Source organism: Culex quinquefasciatus, chromosome 3 (assembly GCF_015732765.1).
Source record: "Culex quinquefasciatus strain JHB chromosome 3, VPISU_Cqui_1.0_pri_paternal, whole genome shotgun sequence".
Taxonomy (NCBI): domain Eukaryota; kingdom Metazoa; phylum Arthropoda; class Insecta; order Diptera; family Culicidae; genus Culex; species Culex quinquefasciatus.
Window position 1 is genome coordinate 51,623,536 of NC_051863.1, and position 27,047 is coordinate 51,650,582.

At 40.2% G+C, this 27,047-nt stretch overlaps 2 protein-coding genes across 3 annotated transcripts in view; both read right to left on the reverse strand.

Annotated features, from left to right (window-relative positions):
* The window catches only part of LOC6049252, a 180,072-nt gene that overhangs the window by 66,497 nt on the left and 86,528 nt on the right, over positions 1 to 27,047 (reverse strand). Inside the window, exon 5 of the mRNA XM_038260789.1 lies at positions 15,908 to 16,934. Coding sequence (XP_038116717.1) covers positions 15,908 to 16,934 — 1,027 coding nt within the window. The remainder of the gene's footprint in view (positions 1 to 15,907; positions 16,935 to 27,047) is intronic.
* LOC119769470 lies at positions 1,341 to 7,638 on the reverse strand. 2 transcript variants are annotated; one of them, XM_038262034.1, is made up of 3 exons: positions 2,265 to 7,638; positions 2,062 to 2,202; positions 1,341 to 1,999 (listed from the first exon to the last, which is right to left on the reverse strand). In XM_038262034.1, the coding sequence occupies exon 1, from the start codon at positions 7,627 to 7,629 to the stop codon at positions 2,317 to 2,319; it is 5,313 nt and encodes a 1,770-aa protein (XP_038117962.1). In that variant the 5' UTR covers positions 7,630 to 7,638; the 3' UTR covers positions 1,341 to 1,999; positions 2,062 to 2,202; positions 2,265 to 2,316. The 2 variants fall into 2 exon arrangements, with proteins under 2 accessions (XP_038117962.1, XP_038117961.1); XM_038262033.1 differs by having other exon boundaries at positions 1,341 to 2,202.

The window sequence follows — 27,047 nt, forward strand, 5'->3', positions numbered from 1 at the left end:
TGAACTTTTCAGCACTTGTTTCGAAAAGTAACACTTTTTTTGATTTTAACGATTTATTAACAAAATACATGAAAATTTGACTTAAAATTTCACTCAAAGGGTGTTTTTCGGAATTGTCAAAAATGTTGTATGGAACTCGTTGCAAAACTTGTTTTCTTCAGCACTCGTCGTATTTATCCAATTCGGTGAACCTCGTTGGATAAATGTACGACTCGTTCCGAAAAAATCCTTTTTTTGCAACTTGTTGCATAAACTACTATTTATGAACTCCAAAATCAGTGTTTAAGCCCTTGTGAAACATTTTTTCTTGGTGTTGAAAATTTCAGTTTATTTTTTACAAAAAAAGGCAAATATTTTCACGATTTTCTATATCGCGGGATGAAAAACAAGGACCAATTAGATGACACCGAGAAAAACTTATTTTCCACTAATTTTTAACTTTAATTTTAAGAGGCTGTATCTCAGCAGTCAGTAGTCTGACCAACAAAGTTAGACAAATGTGGGAAATTTTATCAGCTCTTTGAAAATATTGTGTGCATAGGTTTTCTCCATGAAGCATTTTCCAATTACAAAAAATAAAAATCAGCTTAAAATGCCTTTAACTTGAAAACGAAGCACTTCATCAAAAAAGGGGTTCAGTAATATTTTTGATTACAAGCTTTGATGGGGCCGGGCTCGGTCCCGGATGGTTCGATGGGAGGAATTAACACCCACTCGAAGAGTGGCCCAAAAAATGCAGCTAGCACGCACTTACGTGACCGGTTCAGGTGCCACAGCCACCGCCGTGTAGACGTCCAAGACGCCCAGGTAGATTCTTCACTCAAACGGCCACAGCAGAAACACCCAATTCCCACTCAGCTCGGTTGATTGCGTAAGCAAACCAACTTGTAGCACCAAACGGATCACACACGACTTATTTCCTCGCAGAGCACACACGAGAACCTTTTCCCAGCCACTTAATGCACAATTCTTCACGGCTCAAGTGGACCAGCGCATTAATTTTCACACAGCCCAGAACTTCACCAGGGATTTCACCACGGCAACCACAAGCGGATACGAGTTCGGATTATGTATAGAACTAAGATTCGCAGAATAAAGTTAAATGTACTTGGGTTTTATTTCGCACAAACTTGGAACAAAAACTACTTATTTTCTTTGGATAAAACGCGAGACCGAGATAGCTTCGACCGTGGTTTATTGGGATCTGATTCTGGGGGGTTTTGCTGCTTTAATCTGAACCTATCTGCTGCTGACCACTACAGGCTCAACAGTTTTCGTATTTTTGTTATCTACACGATTCTACTGCAGTTATCGTGACGATCTCGCGAGTAGATAACAGTTTCGCTCGCGATGATCATTTCAATGATGGTTAGGTTAGGATAGTTCACAAGGTCGAAGTACAATTATTTTTACATTTAAATTAGTTGTTAGTTTTAAATCTAGGGTTAGTTAACATATTATACATTCCGGCCACCTTGAAATGGCTCGGCTATTTCAACACACTATTTACAATATGTACAAAACTAATTCTAAAACTAACACAAAAAATCAATCACTCCTCTCTTCACAATCAAACATCAAAACACTCTCTTCACAATCATACAACCATGCTTCTCCATCGCTCCTTCGCCGACCTTGATCGGACTCGACTCGGCTCGGCTGGCAATCGGGAAACTTCGGGTGAGCCAGCACGTGACTCTTCGGCTGCATCTGGCATGTCCGCTGACAGGCCATGTGACTTCTCGGCTCGATGTGGGTGGTGAGGCGGAGTCACGAATGCAGTTTGGGGTGGTGAAGAAGTGGTGCCAGAAATTCAATTTCGTCAACATCTGGCAGAGAAAAAGACCCGGTAGATCGGACGCGAAAAAGTAAAGGATTGGAACCGCAATTACCTGCGAGATTCCCACGAAGGCATCGAGCAATTTCGGCGTGCTCTACCAGGGTCAAAAACTGCGACGAACTGGATCGTTGACTCGCTGGGCACCATCTTCTTCGACATCTGGAGAGGAAAAGACCCGGTAGATCGAACGCGACAATTAGGGGTATTGGAACCGCAATTACCTGCGAGATTCCCACGAAGGCATCGAGCAAATTTCGGCGTGCTCTACCAGGGTCGGATGAACGGCTTACACGGATGGGCGGATGTCGACAAACAGCAAAACGATGACAAACGACGTACTTCTTCTTCTTCGGCTTAGGCATCTGGGAGTGGAAAAGACCCGGTAGATCGAACGACACAAAATAGGGATTGGAACCGCAATTACCTGCGAGATTCCCACGAAGACATCGAGCAAATTTTGGCGTGCTCTACCGGGTTCAGTTACTGCAAGCTGGGTTAAGCTGCTGCTCCGACTCAGCCGGAACTGGCAGAAGTGCGATCTTGGCGACCGGCCTGACGACGGCATCCGATGATGCTGTTTTAAGGGTGACGACGCGTACAACGCCGTCTTTACCGGGATGAACGTGGGTGATTCGGCCTAACGGCCACTGCGTCGGCGGCAGGTTGTCGTCTTTGATCAGCACAACTTGTCCTGGTTCGATCGTGACGGGATTCTTGCAGCCCTTGACTGCGCGCGACTGGAGCTGTTGCAGATATTCAGGATACCATCTCGACCAGATTCTCTGGAAACGCTTCTGTGTCAGCTCCCAGTGCGACAAACGATTGTCCGGAACGTCGGCCAGGTTAAGTTCTTCAACAGCTTGCAGGTTCGTGCCGACCAGGAAGTGGCCTGGTGTCAGGACCTCTAGGTCCGAGGGATCGCTTGGGATTGGCACGAGGGGTCGGGAGTTCAAGCACATCTCGATCTGGGTTAGTAGAGTGCTCATGTCCTCGTAACTCACGTTGGTGTTGCCGATCTCACGTAACAGGTGGTGCTTCGCTGACTTGACGGCTGCTTCCCACAGTCCGCCAAAGTGTGGAGCACGTGGTGGGATGAAATGCCAGGTTATCTCGTTTGCAGCGCAATAATCGAGAATCGACTTCCGGCTTTCTTGATCGGTTTTCAGCATGCTGTAGACTTTGCGGAGCTCGTTGGATGCGCCCTTGAACGCTGTTCCGTTGTCGCTATGGATCTCCTTCGGTCTTCCACGGCGTGCGACAAAACGACGAAGTGCGGACAGAAAAGCTTGGGTGGATAGGTCCGACACTAGCTCGATGTGCACAGCACGTGTAGCGAAACACACGAAAATAGCGACATACGCTTTGGTTGGAGCTCGGTTTCGGATGGGCGACTTAATGTAGAAAGGTCCACAATAATCTACACCGCTCACAGCAAACGGTCTGGTTGGGGTGACACGTGAGGTTGGCAAATCAGCGATGCTCTGCTTCACTAGGGTTGGCTTGTTCTGGAAACATTCTTTGCAGAGATGGTAGGTTTGGCGGACCAGATTCCGGCCACCGATGATCCAGAACTTCTGGCGAATCGTAGCGAGCATCAGCTGGGGACCAGCGTGCAACAAATCAACGTGGTACGATTTCGCCAACAGGATGGAAAGCGGATGCTTCGCTAACAACACGATCGGGTGCTTTACTTCATCGGGAACTGCAGCATTGCTGAGTCTTCCGCCGACTCGAATGAGTCCGTCACCGTGCAGGATCGGATTAAGCCACTTCAGCGGCGACGACGGTGATACTTGTTCCTTGGAGACCAGGTCGGCAGCATCTTCTGCAAACATGTCTCGCTGGGCTACACGGCACAGAGCGATCTCAGCGTCACGCAGCTCGGCGGCAGTGAGAATTTCGGGACGCTCTGGCTTCTCCTTCTTGGATACAGCTTTCAGGATACGGAAGTATCTTCTCCAGTAAGCGACAGCGCGACGTAGGTGGAAGTAATCGGAGAAACGGCTGAACAGCTCATCGGAGAACTTCGGATCGGCAGCGGTGATCAGCATCACGGCGGCCTTGCTTCTTGCTCCAGGTAGAGTAGCAGGATCGACATCGGGAATCACAGAGCGTGGCCAGTGTTCACGGGACTTGGACAGGTACTCCGGGCCAAACCACCACAGCAAACAGTTGACAAGCTCGATGGGGCTCAGGCCACGGGAGAGGACGTCGGCTGGGTTACAGATTCCGGGAACATGTCGCCAGCGTCTCACGTCGGTTTCGGCTTGGATCCGTGCTACTCGGTTCGCCACAAATGTCTTCCAACGGGCTGGTGGGGACTGCAACCACTGCAGTACGATCATCGAGTCTGTATGGAAGAACACTTCTACTGGCTTCTTGATGGCTTTCACCACCTTCTTGTAAAGCTTCACGGACAGTTCAGCTCCACACAGCTCAAGATCGGCGATGGATTGAAGCTTGGACAGCGGAGCGACCTTGGATCTCGACGCCAACAGTCTCACTTGGATACCTTTGACCGTCTCACAGCGCACGTAACAGTTGGCTCCGTAGGCTTTCTCCGACGCATCAGAGTAGAAGTGCAGCTCGACGGACTTGGCGGTTGGCAGGTACACACATCTTGGAATCCGGACTTTCGACAATTCTTCAAGCGTACTGTGGTACGCTTTCCATTCAGCTTGCAGCTGCGAGGGGAGCGGGCGGTCCCATTCGTAGCGGTGCTTCTCCTTGGTGCGCAAAGTCCACAGACCCTGCATGTACAGCTTGGATACTACGATAACTGGACCACTGAAGCCAGCTGGATCGAAAATCTTGGCGATGTACGACATCACGATCCGCTTCGTGAGTACAGCTGCGGGTAGCGGAAGTTCCACCTTGAAACGGAGTGCGTCAGAAACTGGATCCCAAACAAGTCCGAGCACAGACACGGATTGGTCGTCCTTCAGGTCACGGAGCGGAACGATGGCAAGATCTTCTTCTGGAACATCAGCTAGCGCCTCTGGAACGTTGGATGCCCACTTCTTCAGCGGGAAACCGGCTGCTAACAGCATGGCGGATACTTGCTTCCGGATTCGGGTTGCGGATGGGAGGTCATCAGCGCCAGACAGGAAATCATCCACATAGAAATCCTGCTTCACTGCTTCGACTGCTTCTGGGTAGTTCTTGGCTTCGTCTTTGGCTATCTCGAGGAGGGTGCGGGTTGCCAAAAACGGCGAGGATGCGAAACCGTACGTTACGGTGTTCAGCTCGTACGTCGCAAGCGGTTGGGTTGGAGTCGGACGCCAGAGGATGCGTTGGTACGGACGGTCTTCCGGATGTAGCAAAACTTGGCGGTACATTTTCTCACAGTCTGCTACTAGCGCGATTGGGTAGGTTCGGAAACGCATGACGATCGACAGCAAATCTTCCTGAACGACTGGTCCCACCAGTTGCAGGTCGTTCACGGAGAATCCCGACGCCGTCTTGCACGACGCGTCGAAAACTACACGGACTTTGGTTGTGGTACTCGAGGCCTTGAATACCGGGTGGTGTGGAAGATAGCAGTGCGGAATGCTGTCGTCCACGGGATCGTCGACTTTGTGCATGTGGTTGAGGCGTTCGTACTCGTCCATGAACTTACAGTACGCTTCACGAGTGGTGGGATCACGCTCCAGTCTCTTCTCCAGGCTCAGGAAACGACGTTCGGCGATTGTTCTGGATGCGCCGAGGGTGACGAGCGGATCGCGGGTGAGTGGCAAGCGAACGATATAACGACCCGACGAATCGCGCGTGGTGGTAGCGGAATAGATTTCTTCACAGTGGGTTTCTTCTGTGGTTAGCACTGAACAGGGTTCGACAGCTTCCAGTTCCCAGAACTTCTGGAGCGCTTGTTCCAGGCTTCGATCAACAGTGGTGAGGTGGCAAACACGTGGGATACTTGGGGATGGGATACACACTTTTCCGGATACGGTCCACCCAAACACTGTCTCGATCATCAACGGGAGGCCCTCGTCGAGGGTCTGCTTGCTGCCAGTGTGCAGCTCGTGGTAGGATTCTCCGCCGATAACAATGTCAATATCGGACGGAACGTTGAACTTGGGATCTGCCAACGAAACTTCAGGTAGCTTCCACTGGGATACGTCGACTGGGATGGTTGGCAGGTTGATCGTCGGTCTCTTCAGGATAAGGAACTCGAGCTTAGCAGCGTACGGAGTGTGCTTGGATTGGATAGTAGCAGTCAGCTGGCACTTGATCTGCTTCGTGGATTCTCCGATACCTGCTACATCGATGTCGACCTTCTTTCGACGGAGGTTCAGGGTGTTCGCAAGCTTCTTCGTGATGAAGTTGCACATGGACGCCGAATCGAGCAGGGCTCTAGCAGGATATTTCTTTCCGTTCTGGCCAAGAACTTCAAGTGCAACCGTCTCCAGGAGTACTGTGCTTCGGTGTGACTGGACCGACAAGCTAACTTGGGATTCTGGGTTCGACGTACTAGGTGTGGGATCCACCGACGTCGACGTGGATTGGATCGGTTGCTGGGATGGCTTCTTCGGCGCGGCTTGCGTTGACGACATCTTCGGCGGTGCATCTCGGTGCAACAGGGTGTGGTGCTTCTCGTGGCAGACCTGGCACGTAAATCTCGACAAGCAATTCCGAGATTGGTGTCCGGATCGGAAGCAGTTCCAGCAAAGACGCTTCTGGTACACCAAATCTTGGCGTTGTTGGATGGACTTCCTGGCAAACACTGGGCATTCAAACAACCGATGAGATTCCGAGCAGGCCAGACACTGTGGATTGTTGCTGTACGTCCTAGATGCGACAGCGTTGGATACGACCTTGAACGGCTTCTTCTGGAATGGATGGGGATTGGTACCGGCCACCTTGGACGGCTGCTGCTGCTCTGAAGTCTCACGGACGGACTCAAGCATTCTCAATCGTTGGTACAGGAAGTCGGTCAGCATTGCGTACGTCACGACTTCTTCTTTGCTAGTGTGCTCCTCCCAAGCACGCAGCGATCTGGAGTCTAGCTTGTAACACAGGATGCTGACAAGAGGTGTGTCCCAGTGCGCGACTGGCTCTTTCAGCTTTTCCAACGCCTTCACATGCCGGTGAAAATCGTCCACGAGCGTACGCAGGTCACTAGCGGATTCGCGCTTCAGCGAAGGCAGATCGTACAGGGCATGGAACAGTTTGCGCTTCAGGAACCGCTTGTTGTCGTAGCGTTTCAGCAGTTCGTCCCACGTTGGCGCATACTTGTCTGCCTCAATCTCCACGTTCTCGAACTGCAGTGCTGCCTTATCCACGAGTGAGTTCAACAAGTACTGCAGCTTCGCCACTGTTGGGATGTCTGGATTGGAATGCACCATCGACGTGAACGCATCACGGAAGGATAGCCAACGAGAGAAATCTCCATCAAATTTCGGCAGGTCGATCTTGGGTAGGCGTAGGTGGAAGGATACTGGATGGGTTGGCTGGCTAGTGTTCATGGTGCTGTTCATTGCGGTCAGGTTCTGCTCCTCGGTCCGCTTCGACAGCAAAAATCCCTTGGCTTCGCAGTATCTCGTCTCGAAGTCGGCTCGTTCCGTCAAATGAGTTTCCAAATACTCGAATTTGTCGGTACGTTCGAGCTCGGCTTGGACTTCGAGGAACTCGCGATACGCTCGATCCAAACTTTCCAAACGGACAGGAATCTGGCACGTGTCCGTCTCAGCGTTGAACTTCGCGATGAACTTTTCCACCTGGTTGCGCATAGTCTCAATACCTTGCCGCCTGACCAAGCAATCGGACAACCGTTGCTTCGCCGCAGCCATAATGCACACTCTCACTCACCACTGGACTTCGCTACCACCAAAACAAAACGCGGGAAACGGAAACAGCACGGAGTATCGGATACGGATTTTCCCGTCGCGCTCGTACTGAGTTACGCGACGCAGGTTCGACCGGGGCAGGTACTACCGACGCGATCGTACCACCCTAACGCGATTGACTTGCCACCCACAACCACTTTAGCATGCACGCAAAACTTTCAAAAGTTTGCTCCCAGGTTGGCCAATTTCTGCCGGAATTCCAAATTTCCAAAAAATCTCGCTTGGGGCACACCGCAAACGCGAGCACAATAAGGCCAATTTTCGCGCGCGCTTAATTGTTCTTAGCAAGAACCACGCTCTCCAACAAAATGGCTTAGTTGGAGCCAACAGTGCACCTTTGTGCAGCAATCCTCAAAATGGCGTACTCACCGCACCTCCTGGTCGGGGCGACCTCCCATCCGGCTCGAAGGACCAGATGATGGGGCCGGGCTCGGTCCCGGATGGTTCGATGGGAGGAATTAACACCCACTCGAAGAGTGGCCCAAAAAATGCAGCTAGCACGCACTTACGTGACCGGTTCAGGTGCCACAGCCACCGCCGTGTAGACGTCCAAGACGCCCAGGTAGATTCTTCACTCAAACGGCCACAGCAGAAACACCCAATTCCCACTCAGCTCGGTTGATTGCGTAAGCAAACCAACTTGTAGCACCAAACGGATCACACACGACTTATTTCCTCGCAGAGCACACACGAGAACCTTTTCCCAGCCACTTAATGCACAATTCTTCACGGCTCAAGTGGACCAGCGCATTAATTTTCACACAGCCCAGAACTTCACCAGGGATTTCACCACGGCAACCACAAGCGGATACGAGTTCGGATTATGTATAGAACTAAGATTCGCAGAATAAAGTTAAATGTACTTGGGTTTTATTTCGCACAAACTTGGAACAAAAACTACTTATTTTCTTTGGATAAAACGCGAGACCGAGATAGCTTCGACCGTGGTTTATTGGGATCTGATTCTGGGGGGGTTTTGCTGCTTTAATCTGAACCTATCTGCTGCTGACCACTACAGGCTCAACAGTTTTCGTATTTTTGTTATCTACACGATTCTACTGCAGTTATCGTGACGATCTCGCGAGAGTAGATAACAGTTTCGCTCGCGATGATCATTTCAATGATGGTTAGGTTAGGATAGTTCACAAGGTCGAAGTACAATTATTTTTACATTTAAATTAGTTGTTAGTTTTAAATCTAGGGTTAGTTAACATATTATACAAGCTTAAATGAAATTTGAAATTTTGTTTGACGAATTGCCTCAATTTTTTTCAAAAATTCATATTTCTTCCTGATCCATGCATTGCCACTAAAAGCGTGCTAAAAATGATTTACAACGCAGTAAGGTTTTTTTCTTATAGTTTATTCTCTTGTTAATTCATTAATTATTGTTAATAATTAGGTAATTAAATAATTGTATTTATTTGTAATTTTTTGCTTTTTCTATTTTTTTTCAAAGAGTTTTTACCAGGAATTGGTAACAGGAATTTCTATATTTTGTTGATAGTTTTTAGTTGATTAGTTTTTTATTTCCATTGAAATCTCGAAGTTTTTCGAAAAAAATATGTTTCTGTCCCTTGATTGTTCGGACTGATTTTGAAGAGACAGGGAGGGAGAAGGGGGGGGGGGGGGGAGAGCTTGGCATAAATTTTGAAAAATATTAACAGCGGTCTGTATAGTTCAAATTGTGTCTAAATTGATTGTGGAATTTTAGCTCATTCATTATTTGCGGTATTGAAATTTCGAGAGAATAAAGCAAATTATTCAGATAAATTAAAACAACAATTCTTAAAGTTAAAATAACTGATTGGTAAAGTTACCTCCTATTTTGCTGTTATTTTTCAAGCAAAAATTGAAAATTTCCTACATTCTTAGTTGCCACTATATTTCATAATTGCTCTGCAAATCAAAAACAACATTGTCTTATCTTTGATCAAACCATTAGCTATTAGCATAAATTTTGCAAATTTCGTCACAAGAAATCAGCCCTCATCGGGAAGTTATTCATTGACTGGTTGAACAAGAATGCTTCATCGTTAACTAGCATGGCTTTAAAGTGATATTAAAAAAAATGATGACCAATCTTCCTTCAAACGAGCAAGATTTCCATGCTAGTTCGCCCAAAAAGTAATGCTTCTCGCGAAGCAGCTAGTGCTCAAAGTTGCGTAAGTACATTAAAATGAGAAAAATGTAAATACGATTTAGCACGATTTGTTTTTGAGTACGGGTGCGTTTGACGCACTTTAAATCACAGTAGTAGTGAATACTCACTTTAGTCAGCTGCGCTGTTTTGGGGGTAAGTGCGTCAAGCTGTGTGTCCGTGTCACGACCAACCGATCTCATTTCAGCGTCAATCATCACTCCGAGAGGGGCGGTGACGCGGTTTGGGAAGACCATCAATGTGATTATTTGCTGCTGGTGAAATGTTGCTCGAATGAGTTGGTTGGCAGCTTAAACTATATTGGCTATGATGAACAGAAACAATCTGCTTAGAAACCTCTTTTTTTACTTCGAAACGAATACAGTGTTCTCTCACCTTTAAAAGTGGGAAACATAGTTTTCCAGAAATTAATCAGCACGAATCCCAGTGCAACAATAATACTTTGTTCTTGGAGAAAACTATGTGAAAAATGAAACAACTCATAGAAATGAGTGCAAGAGAGAGTACGTGACGGGAATGGTGAATTTTCCACGAACTCGGGAGCAGTGCAATAAATTTTTCCTGAGATATGAAGCTGGAAGGTAGAAAAAATGTTATAAAGTTGAAACACCTTCTTAATTACTTTCACGGAGGGGAACAATTCTGAGTAAACTTGATTATTGTGAAGTTTCAATATCGGACTTATAGCTAGCTAAATCATACATTGAAGTGCCTTAAAAATTCATCACTAAAATTAACAGTGCTGAAAAGTTAAATTTAGCACTCATTGGAGTGCTGAAAAGTTTAAACTTTCAAATATATTTGCAATGGTCTGATCTTCAAGACTATCAGACCTGCATCGGGTTTCAATTCTAACTGGATTATGACAGCAAGGCATTTTGGAATGGCAGGTAAAATTAAAAAACCTATGCTCCGATAAAAAGGTCAACAGGTCAGCGCAATTGCAGCTCAAATAACTCCATGATGCAAAAAACTTTGCTCCCTTGACTCCCCATCATTCAAATTGGCAGCAAATTGACGCGCTCACTGACAGGCTTTCCCTCATTTTCCCGCAAATCTCCTTGTAATCGAACGCAAATTTCCCGGCAAACCTTCGCGCAACTATTCCGCAAACAATCCGATGATTGACTTCCGACAAACTTCAATCACGTTACAAGAATGTGCGCACTCTCGTGTACCACTTTTCTGCTAAAACTGCTGCCTTCGCCGCCGCTGCTCCCTGCAGACTATCAACCAGTAGATTGAACTTTGCAAACTTTTCAACCACTTCCGGACCAAGTCAGCTACAGCTACAGCTACGGAAGCCACCGACCGGAGGCTGCAAGGTGAAAGAATGCCGTAGAACCGTCAACCGGTTGAGCAGACACGAACACACAGTTCAACGAGCAATTCTCTCGATCGAACACTTTTTCTTTTCGTCTCCAGGGAGGGAAAAAGTTTTTGCTTGAAGCTCAACGTGAGAATTGATGGCTTTTTGCTTCACTCGTTGGCCGGGAGTCGTTGATTTTGTAGCCGGGAAAGTTGACGGGAAATTTTGATATTTTCAATATAGGAAATCAAACCAATAGCTGCTGAAATATTGTCATTTGGTTGGAATCATGTTATTATTTTTTGTATTAGTGGATTCAAAACTTGTTGCAAATAAATTTAAAATCTTTGTTAAATATTTGCCAATGCTGGTTTGAATATTTAATTATAAAATGAGGTGGAATGTTCGGTCTTCATCAACAGTACAAATGTGTAGTCTTTTTATAATCTCTAACATTAACATCTCTAACGGAAACAGAAAATAACGTTTTTTTTTATTCGGCAATTCCACGTTAAGCTAGCAGGATCCAAATCAAAAGTGCTCCGATATAGATCAAATTTGGTCTTGGAGAACTTCTTAGATTTCGGTATCAAAAACGAATAAAATGGGTGTAATATGGTTGTATGGAAAAAAATAAAGTTGTCCAAATTTAGCGAGCACAACCATTTTTCAGTTCCTTTTGGGGTCCTAAACAACTCCTCAAAGTTTGGGAACGATTGGTTTAGTCCTCACTTTGCGCAAAGCGATTCAATTTTCCATATAAATTTGTATGGGAAAACCCATTTTTTTGGATTTTGATATTTATAAAATCCACGTTTCACGCTGTACTAAAACCGGATTCATATTCAGAAGCTCTAGAATGTGCTCTACAACTTTCCCGAAGAGAGTATGGTGCTAGCTTGTCCCTGAAATAAGATACAGCGTCCTCAAAACTCGTCTAAAACGTGATTTTCGAGCAAAAAACACGTTTTAGACGAGTTTTGAACACGCTGTATCTTTTTATAGGAGCAAGTTAGCACCATACTCTCTTCGGGAAAGTTGTAGAGCACGTTCTAGAGCTTCTGAATATTAATCCGGTTTTAGTACAGCGTGAAACGTGGATTTTATAAATATCAAAATCCAAAAAAAATGGTTTTTCCCAAACAAATTTATATGGAAAATTGAGTCGCTTTGCGCAAAGTGAGGACTAAACCAATCGTTCCCAAAATTTGGGGAGTTGTTTAGGACCCCAGAAGAAACTGAAAAATTGCTGTGCTGGAAAATCGATTTTGATATTACACCCTAAGGTACCATGCCTCACCATCGAAATGAGTTCACCGTACATTTTGCTGGAGACGCATGGTGCCTTATGTTCTACACTCAACCCCCGGTGGTTGGTCACTTTTTCGTTTGACAGTTTTTTAGTTTGTACCCCGTTGGTTGGTCAAAGTCAAACTAAAAAGTGACGAACTGTCACTTTTTACACGGCGCTTACACACACTATCAAAACAAACGTTTGGTAGTGTGTGTGAACTCCGTGTAAAAGGGGTGTCAAACTAAAACGTGACCCCGTTCGTTTGACAACAGTTGGTGTCAAACCATCGGGGTTTGAGTGTATTAGTGTAGCGAACAATTTTCAAAAATGTGGATTTTGCCAAAATTGTCAAAAACGCATTTTTTTACCATTATACTTTACCACCCTAATTGGGTAAAGGAATAAAAAAATAAAAAAGTCAAGCTTTACTTTTGGAGAGGTCTACAAATAGATAATATTCTTGATTTCATACACAGAAAAAAAAGTTGAATTTTGGAATGTTGAAAATTTTGTAGGTTGAATATTACCTCTTTTTTTGAGAAATATTACATACAAAATGTGAACCTGATATTCATCAAAAACTGATGAAAATTCATCATTTTCTGGGATGAAATTAATCTTTTTTTTGCCACAAAATCTGTCACCTTTTCCTGAGGAATATTACCATCATTTTTTTTTTCTGTGTAGTTAAGTCCAAATTATGAATTTTTGAAATATTTTTATTGAAAAGATCACAAAATTTCAGTTTAAATATTTTACATTGAAAATCGGACCAATAGTTTCCGAGATATCAGTTGAAAATTACAGGCTAATTTTGTAACGCTCAGAAAAAAACAAACATTTTTATCGATTCGATTTTTTTGTAAGGCTGTAGCTCAGAAACTAGTTGCTCGATTTTCGAATTTCTTTGAGAAACACATTTATTTGAGGCAGGAAATTTTCTCAGGTTCTCAAAAATATTTTTTTTCGGGGTGCTTTTCTTTCAAGAAATATTTTTTAAATGCAAAACAAACTAAAGATAGCTATAACTTGAAAACGGTAAATTTTATCAAAAAAATTGTTTAGTATTTTTCGATTGCAAAATGCTTTAAAAACGTTTTTTAAATATTTTGTTTGTTCAGGTTTTTACGGATTTTACAAAATACCTACACATTTTTTTCTTCAAAAAATCATATCATAAACCAGATTCTGCACAATCACGCAAATGGCTCAGAATGTGTCTTCTTAGTCCCCCAAACATATTCGATCAGAAAATCCTTTAGGAACTATCCATAAACCACTTGGCCACCTTTGAGGGGGTGGGGGGCATTTAATATTACGCCCTTTTAAAATGTTAGTCTTGGTTTAAAAATTTTGAAAATATTTTTTTTCGAAAAGATCGGAAGATTTCACGAATGTTTCATATTTTAATATTGAAAATCGGACAATTAGTTGCTAAGATATCGACATTAGAAAATGGTGTGTTGTTTGGGTGAGACTTAGAAAACATCAATTTCCTGTTTTTAAACCTTAGCATGGCAATATCTCAGCAACTAAGGGTCGTATCAACAAAGTTCAAAAAGCAAAATATTGAAAATATTCTCAGCTTTCCAAAAATATTTTTTTCAAAAGTGGACAAACATGTGCACTAATTGCAAAAAAATAATAAACTGCGACTATTTTCAAAAAAGTCACCTAAAAATGGATTTGACTTGAAAACGGTGCACTTTATCCAAATTTCAGTAAAGTACTTTTTGATTGCAAATTTGATTTTACATCGAAAAATGAAGTTGAAAAATTTTTGCGACCAATTTTCGATTTTTTTTGAAAAATCAGTATTGATTCAAAAATTCATAACTCGCTCAAAGATTTTTTGCACAACCATTTGCATTTAATTTCCCTCTTTTTTCCGTAAAATCGCGATAACTCGTAATGTTTATAAGCAAACCCCTTATGTCTATATATCAAAATTTTTGTAATTGTCTGCTTTACAACTTTGTAGAACATTGTTACACTCTAAAAAATAAACCTGCAAAGTTAGAAAAAACACGAAATTTTAAAATGAAAAATTTTGTTCTAAATGAAAAAATTACCCCTGGGTAAGTGTAGATTCGAAAAGTACATTAAATTTCCTATAAAATGACATGTTTCAAAAAAATTTACAGTCGAGTAACGGAAAATGGGAGAATTTTTAAATCTTTTTTAGTGTTTTTTCGATGAAAAATACGTTTTTTCGGAATTCTGAGTACGTTATCAAATCGGGCGTCTAATTTTACATAAAAGTCCCTTTGACACCAAATTTCTATCTCATCACCGTTTCAGGCTGCAAATTATTGAAAAACGCCTCTTTTTTCGCATGTTCAAAAATGGAAGGGGTCGTACCGTCACTCCGTCACGAGATATAAAAAAACGGACCTCGGATTCGTGATCAGGGACAAAAGTTACCCCTTAAGACAAAGTTTCACGCAAATCGAAGAGGGGTCGGGGCAACCTTTCCCGATTTCGTGTGAGTTGGTAGAGAACTACCCATTTAAAAAAAAATATATTTTTAAATCTACAGTGAACTCTCTCGTTGTCGATATTGAAGGGACCGTCGAGAGTGGAAGTTATCAAATTATAAAACGAAAAATCAAAGCATTCTATTTGAAGGGACAGACAAATTTATTGACAGCTGGAGCAATATTGATATCGAGAAGATCGACAGCCAGAGAATCCACTGTATTTAGAAATTTTAAAGATAGTTTCTGATTTACAATCTTTCGTTTGATAAGAAATGCCTATTATTTGAGGTTTAGTAAAAGTCGGGAATTTGAAAATGGGATTAGAGCCATTATTTAAGCCATTTTTCCACTATAGAATATGAAAATTACAGTCCAGACTCGATTATCCAAAGCCTCGATTATCCGAAGTTTCGATTATCTGAAGTTCGATTATCCGAAGGTTTGTATGGGACTTCGGATAATCGAATCACATTTTTTTTTATTTTGTTTGTTTTTAACATACACTTTGAGTGCTGCAATTTTAATTGATGTTCACTTATTAATAAATAAAATGCATTTTTGCAATATTAAATCACTTCCATTTTGGCCGCCACCTTGGCGTATGTTTGACATCCAATCCAACTATTCAAACAACTTATTTTTATAAAACTGTTGATAGAAACTTGCTTGCTCACTTCCTGTTGAGCTATTTATCACTCGATGTTATTTGAAAACGCTTTTTATGAGCTGTAATTGAACGCCGAAGTGCTGACATGGCACGATGGAGTAAGATTCTGTTCCCCTATTTATCTAACTTGGTAAATACGTAGGATAAATGTACGAATCGAGCTGAATTTTTTTTTTTTGCAACTCATGGCTTTTGGCTCTCGGTAAACTGAAGTCCATCGATACACAATTTTTGGGGTTTGAGTCCAAATTATTATGACAGATTTGTTAGAGGGCTTGCTTTTTCAAGCTTGAATGGTTGATCCACTCACCTCACGGCGATGCTGAACACGACGCTGGCACACACGATCGACACAACCATAAACACCATCACACCGATGACGGCCCAGCAGAGCAGCCCGCAGATCCAGAGCGACTCGATGGTGGCCACCGATGCCACCATCCAGTCCCCGTAGCCCGGCTGCACCGGGTGCATCGTGAAGCGCTGCCAGTCGAGCTGATCCTGGCGCACGATCAACAGCGGCCGCCACACGGCCGCCGTCACGTTCTGCAGGTCAAACACGACAAAGTCGAACTTTTGCTGCAGGTGGGGCTCGTTCCGGGCCACCGCCAGGATGTACTCGTACAGGTGGAAGTTTGCGCTGAAGATGAGCCGTTTCGCGGGGTTGGTGGAGTTTTCCACCAAAAGGTCACGATTTTTACGCAAGACTGTGCATAATCGATCGATGTCGACCTGCTGCTGTTGTCGCACTAATTCTTCATTGTCACTAGCGTTTTCGAACTGGAACGAAGAGTTGCCGTAAGTGGTCTCATCAACGCCGCAGTAGCTCTCGAGAAGAGTCCTACAACGGTCGTGATCCACGTGCGCCAGTGTTGCCAGCTCTTCGCTGGCGCTTGTTTGCAGGTAATTGAAGTCACAGCTCGACAAGGACAGGTTCGCCGAATTAATTACACCGGCAAGCCACTCAACACGGACTTTCCGTCCACTTGAGCCCCGCCGGATGTCATTCGCAGGTCCCTCTTCAAGCCCGCTGTCGTCATCGAGTCGAATTTTCAGCAGTCGCTCGCTGAGCCGTTCGTAATTTGAGGTTAGGTCGATGCCGTGGACCGCGTTGAGGGCGTGCTTGAAGCGCTCGGTTAGCGCCGTCAGCACCAGCAGGTTGAGCCGACCGGTGGCGTCGTGACGACCCAGACTGCGGTAGAGGCTGCTGCTGCCGTCGAAGATGGTGGTCTGGCCGGCGGTGTCCAGCAGGAGAAGCTTGGTGCGGCGCAGTGTCCTGAGACGCCGGATGGTGGCAATTGTGTGGGGTGAGTTGATGGACGAGCAGACGATTATCACTGCGAGAAGGGGGAAGAGATTTGGGGAAAATTGTAATTAATTAGGGGGATTATATTTAGAAAGAGGTGCACAGAGATGGATTAACAAAGTTTAGATTCTGATTGATTTCACAGTTTACTGGGTTGTCTTGATTCAACTTCAATGTCATTTTCAAATAAAACACAGACTAACTTGAATCTATCTCTCTTTATTCTTTGATTATTTTTGAACCATTTTAATCTATTACAAAACATGTCCCAATTCACCCCATGGTTCCTGTTTTGTCCCAGATGACGGTATTTTTATTTTATAATAAGAATAGAACTTTTCAGTTTTTAAAAACATCCGAGATGTATTATATTCATTAAAGCGGCTAGGCCTACTACGTTGCATTAACCGCATGAAACAGATTCCGTGAAAAAAACTCACATTCCACAGAATCAACAGGGGAGGAAGGATGCGTGGGCATACCGTACCACACATTCTGACTCAGAACTTCTAGTTATTTTAAGAATGGTGTGTAGGGGAAAAGATAGTTGAATTTTTACAGTCTCAGACTACCCATCCATAGATGTTAGTTCTCCATTCTTATGTCATTCGTTTTTGGTTAAATATGTTTGGCTTTCGAAAATTCTGAAAAAAAGAATTAGAAATGTTTAACCAAATCTTAATGACTATGATGCACCTTATTTTTTTATAAACTATAACCATTTGGTTATGTACCGTCATCTGGGGTGAATCGGAAGGCCAATTGGGACAACAGTTTTAGCCTATTATTTTGGTATTTTTGAGTAAAAAAAAAGATTCAGTGCAACAAAATGTGTGCATTAATTTCCAAATATGAAGCTTTTAAGTGCTTTTAAACGTGTTGTCCCTATTCAGACTGTAGTCCCGATTCGCCTCAGTTGGCGGTATTGAAAGTGAGCAATTCTCTACCAAAACCGGAAATGGATTTTATTTTTTTTTCGATTTGGCTCAAACTTTGTGGGGGCCTTCCTTATGACCAAATAAGCTATTTTGTGTTATTGGTTCACTCCAAGTCTCCATACAAATTTGGCGGCTGTCCATACAAAAATGGTGCGTAAATATTCAAACAACTGTAACTTTTGAGTGAATTTTCTGATCAATTTGGTGTCTTCGGCAAAGTTGTAGTAATTGTTGAGGACTATTGAGCGAAAAATAGGTACACGGAAAATAATTGCAGATTTTTTAATCAACTTTTTTTCACAAAAACTCAATTTCCCAAATTTTCAAGCTATTTTGATTTATTTTCCCTAAAAGAGCATGCAGCTAGCAAAATCTAAACTTAGAAAAATTTACCCTCCCTGTAAAGGTTCTCCAAATCTCTGAATTGCAAATGTAACATCCTGGAGCAGAACTGTTAAATTCTAATAAACACCAATTGAATTGAATTGAAAAGATATTTTGATATGTTTTAGGGAACAAAAACCCGCAACTTTTGGACCTCTGGTTGCTGAGATACAGCCGCTTTAAGAAAAAGAAACGTGAAAATTGAAAATAGTCTAGATTTATTTTTTTTTTCAAAATATTTTTTCGAAAAGAACGGAAAATTTCACGAATTTCATGTTTTGAAATTGAAAATCGTACCATAAGTTGCTGAGATATCGACATTATAAAATGGTGGGTTGTTTTGGTGAGACTTAGAAAACTTAAATTTTCGTGTTTCTTTTTCTTAAAGCGGCTGTATCTCAGCAACCCGAGGTCCAATCTTCAACATCTCTTAGACAATTTTATAGCAAATTTTCTGAACCTTTCAAAAAAAAATTTTTTTTAGAAATGGAAAAATGGAAAAATCTTAAAAACTGCAAATATTTCGCTGAATCAAACTTTCGGTGGCTATATCTAGAAAACAGAGCCTAGAGCGTCCAATTTCCCGTCCCGGGAAGAAATTTCCCGGGAATTCTCGGGAATTCCCGAAATACAAGCGGAATTATACATTTTCCTACCTTTTTGGCACCAATGTTCAAAAATTATACAAAAAAGAATAATTAGAAACCTGACTTATTTTATTCATTTCAATCTACTGTTCATATTGAACTCAGTTTGTCTGTAAATTTCATGTCAAGGTTTAATTCAGATAATATTTATTTTTGAAGCATTCACAAATCCTTATATGTTGGGCAACAGAAATTACGCTATTATGGAATGAATATTAACTATTTTATTTTTCACAACCTATTTTCAACGATTTTTTTGTTATATAATTTGGAAATACAATATATACCTCTTCCGACAAAGATTAAATTTGAGATTTGTTCAACTATTTTGATTACCTCGACCAAATTGGATGGAAATTGAAATGACATAATTAAATTTTTCAAAAAGGGTTGTGCGAGACGAATTTGTATAAAAGTATTCGAAAAATTACAGTTTGAAATCATAAATTTTAATAAGCACGAGAGCTATCAAGAGCGTAAGTTAAGAGGGTTAAATATGAAAAAAATATCTTTTAATTTCAACCACTTCTACACTATAAAAAATATTTTACTAAACTAAAATCATACCATAAATTAAACCATAAAAAATCGTTAAAAATTAACTTCGTATACAAATTCAATAATTATCTATTTTTTCATAAGTTTAAAATACTTGTTCTGGTATAAATAATTTGCCATGATAAACATTATTTCTGTTTGATTTTTTCTCTCTTCAATTTTATGGTCACTGAGACAAATTTAAAGGCAATTTTATGTAGTGGACCAAACATTTTCACTGTTCAAACACATTGATTAAAAAACTACAACTTCTCAACAAAAAATACTGATTATATTTTTTTTTCTATTTGGTACGATTTAACGACAGCATAAAAAATAGAAAATTTATATATTTTCTCAAAGTTGGATCATTTTTCACAAGCAGTTAAGCCATTTATTGCTCCTCACACTTATTTTAACCATTAGATTTGCTGTTCTATACAATTGTGTTGCAAAATATTGATCAGAAACAAAATCAGAATAATTTTCGTTGAATTTAAAATTTCCCGGGAATTCCCGGGATTTCCCGGGAAATTTGTTGAAAAATTCCCGTTTCCCGGGAATTTTGTAACCCCGGGAAATTGGACGCTCTAACAGAGCCCTTTATCAAAAAATCTGTTAAGTACTTTTAGACTGGAGATTAAATTTAACTTTTAAAAATTACGTCAAATTTGTATGATTTTTTTTAAATCAATATTTTTTCAAAATTGTGTAACTCGGCGGCAGATTTTTTGACCATGTTTCTCTATGGCTCAAAAGTTGCGGGTTTTTATCCCCTAAAACATATCAAAAAATCTCGAAAATAAAAAAAATACGTGTTTTTGGAAATTGAGTTTTTGTGAAAAAAAATTGATTAAAAAATCTTCAAATTTTTTTCCGTGTACCTATTTTTTTCTCAATAGTCCTCAACAATACCTACAACTTTGCCCAAGACACCAAATTGATCAGAAAATTCACTCAAAAGTTACAGCTGTTTGAATATTTATTTTTGTATGGACAGCAGCCAACATTGTATGGAGACTTGTATGGGTGAACCAATGACACAAAATAGCTTCTTTAGTCATAGGGAAGGCCCCCACAAAGTTTGAGCCAAATAAAAAAATACAAAAAATAAAAATGGTCGAAGTCGGCCGATTTCGTAGAGAGTTGCTCAAATGTTTTGTAACATTGACAACCTGTCTGCCATTCAGCTCCACCAAAAGCAATCAATTCTTCGATTAGTAACTTTAATTGAGTTGTTGGCTGTATTCGACTATGGTCTTCTCGCAAAAGTTTTCTCCCCCCTGCACGTTTCATCACATTTTGATAATCACCACAAATCGAAAAGTGCTGACTCGAGTGTTGTCTTCGTTTCCCAAGCTCCAATTGCTTGTTCTGCCTTATCTTCCGCTCCAAATCAGACAACTCACAGGAAAGTTTTCGTGCGCGTGTTCTTCCAGCAACAAACTTTCATCATTACTAACATCTGGCATTCGCAGTCTCCAAGTCTCGGCTCAAGCGACAAGCATCCCTTCGTGGTCGTTATCGTCGTCTCGTCGTCTCATGTTGCAAGACTAATTTAATTAGCTTTAAACACACATTTCTTGTCCCGGGGTTTAGATTGGCCTGTCACGAATGTTTTCTTGCACCCACCACCCTCACTCTTTCAACACCAAGGTCGTTGGTGTCTCTTCCTGGGACGGGTTTGAATCAGCAGCCGGTGTTTGTTTTTGTTTTTTGTTGCTCCTGATTGGAAACTCACAAACTTTTCGTTCATAGAAGACTGTGTGGGCTGGGTATCGACCTCTTTCCTGTTTTCAATTGAAAATAAAACTTTGGAAAATTTGGCGCGCCAGCTGAACATCAGAAACGAGGTGCTGGAACCGTACAAGGGAGGAAGTTTAGACTTCACTTGAATTATGTGTAAAGTATTGTGCAGAAAGTTTCGCATAAAATTGACTTTATATTAACAAACATCGTCGCTATAATGCTATCTTGTCGCACGTGCATTTTGGGCCAAATTAAGTTAAGAACGTGAATTTTTGCAGTTCATAATGCTTCGCCTCTTGAGATTCCCAGATCCTCCAAATTTGATTTCAATCCTGAGATATTCAATAAAAATCGAAAAAAAACTCCGTGCATTGTTGTCACTTTTTATGAAAGAAGTTTCGATCTTATCGTGCTTTCTGACACGCTCTGAAAATTGCTGTAAGTGTGCAAACTGATCAAAGAGATTTAAGGTCCGAACGCGTTTGACACACGTACAAGCCCGACTACGGTAAACCTTCTAAATTAAAGCTCGGGACTCCAGCAACCAAATTCAACCAAATTTCGGGACAATACACAGAATTATCAACCAAATAAAACGTGTTTGTTATTGTTTACATTCCGTGCTCTATTTTTTGTTTATTCATTGTCAAATATTAAAATGCGTTTTTCTCGAAACGTCAAAAAGCGACGTTAGCACGACAACGTCGACATGGAGCAAGTAAATTGGCAAGAAATGACTCAAAGCTGCATCCCACCACGGTTCGCTTATTGTTCATACAAAATGCGACGAATTCGGTTTCATTCGGGGCAAAATTTTGTTTATTATTTACGCGATTCACATAGTCGCAGTCGCCGGCAAAGTCAACAAATTTTGCTACGAGGCTGGTGCTTCCCCCGAAAATATACATTTCGTTTGAAGTCTTGTTCTTACGACGAAGGCGAACGGGAACAGGGGTAGGGGCGTCATTACAAAGTCACCACCGCCCCCCACCCCTCTTTACACACCGTTGAAATAGTAGTAAAACTTGCGGAGGTGCGCCTGTTTCCTGTTTGAAGTGTTATGTACCGAGGTGCTTTGTTAGGATTAGAATGAAGACTAAATTAGCTTCCCACTCAAGACGACGACGACGAAACCAGCTCGTTTGGGTTTGTTCAAAAATTACGTCCATGATTGGGGGGTTCTGAGGTTTGTGACAGCCCATGTTAAAGGTATAGGAAAAGTACGTGACAGGGGGGAGGGGGGGGGTCTGAAATCCCGAAAATCTCTGGACGTAATATTTGAACAAACCCTTTGATGCTAATTTTGGAGTGTGCTTTGGGAGAGATTTCTTCAAACCTGTGGTGAAAAGTACCAGATGGGTTCCATTCATAAATTTTCGTTTCACTTCGTAGGTAGCAAGAACCAAAATCATCACTTGTATGTCAGAAACTCATTGAACAAAATAAGAAAACTGACATGGTTGGCAATCTTTATAGTTAGCTTGGTTCACCCATACAAGGCTCCATATAATCTAGGGAACTGTTCATACAAAAATTGTACGTACATATTTATCTTTTCAAGGAATTTTATGATCGGTTTGGTGTCTGAGGCAAAGTTGTAGGTATTGATGAGGACTATTCAGAAAAAATGGTACACGGAAAAATGACGATTTTTTTAAATTATTTTTGTTACAAAAATTAAATTTACCAAAATCAACACTTTTCAATTTTTTGAGATATTTTGATATTTTTTATGAACAAAAAACCGGAAATTTTTAGCTATAGAAAAGTATGGACAAAAAAAAAGTTTGCTAACATAGAACGAAAAAAGAGAAAGAATCAAGAAAATTTAAGTTTTATAGGCCTCATCAAAACTAACTTTCATTTTTAAGTAACAATATTTCAGAAACTAATGGTGCTATTTTCAATGTGAAAATTAAGCATCGGTTAAGAAATTGATCTCTTCGAAAAAAACATGTTGAGAGTCATATCGAATTGACGGCTCTTTAGAAAATAAAAGGCTATTTGGTTGAGACTTAAAAATTTCAATTATCTTGATACATTTTTCTTTTATTAGCTGAGTAATTCTCTACCACAGCCGGAAATGGATTTTATTTGTATTTTTAGATTTGGGTCAAACTTTGTGGGGGCCTTCCCTATGACCAAATAAGCTATTTTGTGTCATTGGTTCACCCATACAAGTCGCCATACAATTTCGGCAGCTGACCATACAAAAATGGTATATAAATATTCAAACAGCTGTAACTTTTGAGTGAATTTTCTGATCAATTTGGTGTCTTCGGCAAAGTTGTAGGTATTGTTGAGGACTATTGAGAAAAAAATAGCTACACGGAAAAAAAATTGCCGATTTTTTTATTATTTTTTTTGAGCCATAGAGAAACTTGGTCATAAAATCTGCCGCCGAGTTATGAATTTTTGAAAAAATAGTGATTTTTTGGAAAAAATCGAAATTTCATGCAAAAACAAATTTGACGTTGTTTTTTAATGCAAAATTGAATTTGCAATTTTTTTTTGCAAAATGTTTGATAAAAAGCTCTGTTTTCAAGATATAGCCACCGAAAGTTTGATTTTAGCGAAATATTTGCAGTTTTCGATTTTCAAAAATAGTGACCATGAGCGACCATTTCTTAAATTTTTTTTTTGAAAAGTTCAGAAAATTTCCTATAAAATTGTATAAGAGACATTGAAGATTGGACTTCGGGTTGCTGAGATACAGCCGCTATAAGAAAAAGAAACACGAAAATTGATGTTTTCTACGTCTCACCAAAACAACCCACCATTTTCTAATGTCGATATCTCAGCAACTTATGGTCTGATTTTCTATGTTATAACATGAAACATTCGTGAAATTTTCCGATCTTTTCGAAAAAAATATATTTAAAAATTTTAAATCAAGCCTAACATTTTAAAAGGGCCAAACATTGATTACGCCCATTTAAAATGCTAGTCAAAATTTAATTTGTTTCAAAATATTTTTTTCGAAAAGTTCGGAAAATTTCACGAATGTTTCTTGTTTTGACATTGAAAATCGGACCATAAGTTGCTGAGATATCGACATTAGAAAATGGTGGGTTGTTTTGGTGAGACTAAGAAAACTTCAATTTTCGTGTTTCTTTTTCTTAAAGTGGCTGTATCTCAGCAACCCGAGGTCCAATCAGAGAGAAGGGAATACTCTTTGGTCCAATCTTCAATGTCTCTTAGAAAATTTTAAAAGAAATTTTCTGAACTTTTCAATTTTTTTTTTTTAGAAATGGTCGCTCATGGTCACTATTTTTGAAAATCGAAAAACTGCAAATATTTTGCTAAAATCAAACTTTCGGTGGCTATATCTTAAAAACGGAGCTCTTTATCAAAAAAATTTTCAAAAAAAAAAAATTGCGAATTCAATTTTGCATTTAAAAAACAACGTCAAATTTGTTTTTGCATGAAATTTCGATTTTTTTCCAAAAATCACTATTTTTTCAAAAATTCATAACTCGGCGGCAGATTTTTTGAACATGTTTCTCTATGGCTTAAAAGTTGCGGATTTTTGTCCTCTAAAACATATAAAAAAATCTCGAAAATCAAAAAATACATATTTTGGGGAATTGAGTTTCTGTGAAAAAAAGTTAATAAAAAATCGGCATTTTTTTCCGTGTACCTATTTTTTTTCAATAGTTCTCAACAATACCTACAACTTTGCCGAAGACACCAAATTGATCAGAAAATTCACTAAAAAGTTACAGCTGTTTGAATATTTACATACTATTTTCGTATGGACAGCAGATAAAATTGTATGGAGACTTGTATGGGTGAACCAATGACACAAAATAGCTTATTTGGTCATAAGGAGGGCCCCTACAAAGTTTGACCCAAATCAAAAAATACAAAAAATAAAAATAGTCGAAATCGGCCGATTTCGTAGAGAGTTGCTCAGCTGTATTCCATCAACCAGTAGTTCAATCTTCAATGGCTCCTAGGCAACTTAATTGGAAATTTTCTAAACTTTCAGAAACACAGTTCGGAAACTGATGGTTTTATTTTTAATGTTTAAAGTATACATTTTTTAAGTTGTTTCATCAATAAAACAATATATGTCATTCTCCACCAAATCACACAGTGGTTGCCCCGACCCCTTTTCGATTTTCGTGAATTCGTGGTTTTACGATATCTCGTGACGGTGGGGTGGTACGACCCCTTTCATTTTTCTGATTTTTTTTAAGCCACAACAATCGTCCAAAGGGTCATTCTTATGCAAAATTAGCTGAACTTACCGAAAAAAATGCTTTCAAAAGCACACAATTGAGTTTTAGGGTAAGAAATTCAAAAAAATAAAATGGTCAAAATCATCACTTAAAAAAAATTTTTTTCGGAAAATTTGATAACTCGGGAAGAATACAGACAAATCACATATGTTTACATTTCATTTTTTTTGTTTTTTTCTGCTCTACAACTTTGTAGAACAATGTTAGAAAAAACACGTAATTTTCAAATGAATCTTATTGTTCTCAATGAAAAAATGACCCTTCTGGGTTATTTCAGATTTGAAAAGTACATTAAATTTCCCATAAAATTACATTTCTCACGATTTTTGACAGTTGAGTAATAAGAAATGGCAGCACTTTTAACACCAAATTTTTATCTCTTCACTGTATCGAGTTACAAATCACTGAAAAACGTGTTTTAGTGAAAATCCAGAAAAATAAAAGGGGTCGTACCGCCCCGTAGTCACGAGTAGAGCGTCCAATTTCGGGAAATTTTCAATCAATTTTCCGGGAAATCCCGGGAAATTTATAAGTTATTGAAAATTGTTCTGATCTTGGTTCTGATTAATATTTGCGACTTTAATGGATAATGGTTAATGGTTTAATGGTTAAAAATCATAAAACTTATAATGATGTTAATATTTTTCTTATTTTATAAGCTCAATCGAAAAATAAAACAAAAAAAATATCTCAGGTACTTTTTGATGAGAAGTATTTTTTATCACAGTGTTTGAACAGTGAGTAAAATGAATCCATACTCCACAAAAAAAATCATTTAAGCTTGCTCTGTGACCAGTTTTTAAGAGTGTGGTTTGACACATACATTTGAAATGAAAAAAAAAGACATGCAGAAATTATGTTTTCATGACATTTTTTTTTTCTAAAAAAATCATACTGGTGCTTTTGAACAAAATGGCAAAGCATTTAAATTTTTCCTTAAATATTAAATTTAATTCAACAAAATCAAGTTGAGTTTTATTTAAAAAAAATCAGAGTTTGAAAAAAAAAATTTCAAAAAGTTAAGAAAATGTATACTTCCGCTTTAAATTCGGGAATTCCCGAGAAATTGGGATATTTTTTTTCGGAAAATCCCTGGAATTCCCGGATTTTTTTCCCGGGACGGGAAATTAGACGCTCTATTTACGAGATATCAAAAAATGGACCTCGGATTCGTGATCAGGGACCAAAATTGCCCCCTGAAGCAAAATTTCACGGAAATCGAAGAGGGTTCGGGGCATTTTTTCCCGATTTCGTGTGAGTTGGCGGAGAATTCCCATATTACAAAATTGCAAAATCAAGCATGACTTGTTTGTATACTTTAAAATCGAACCAATCTTATCCGAGATATTGTTAATGTTTTATTGGGGGTTCATTAGATAACACTGAAAAAAATCTCATTTCACAGAATTTTACTTTGAAGAGTCTATACGAAGTTTGCGTGAGAAAATTGGAATTTTCTCAACGTTTCAAATATATGTTTTTGAATTAATAGGTGTTTTTTTTGCAGATTTTTATCAATGCTGAAAAAATAACCTTACAATTGTTTTTTTATTGACATTGAGATTTAATAAAAATTTGAATCGAAAATAAGATACTTGTTCCGAAATTTAAATTTGCTATAGAACAAAATTTTACAGTAAAGAGA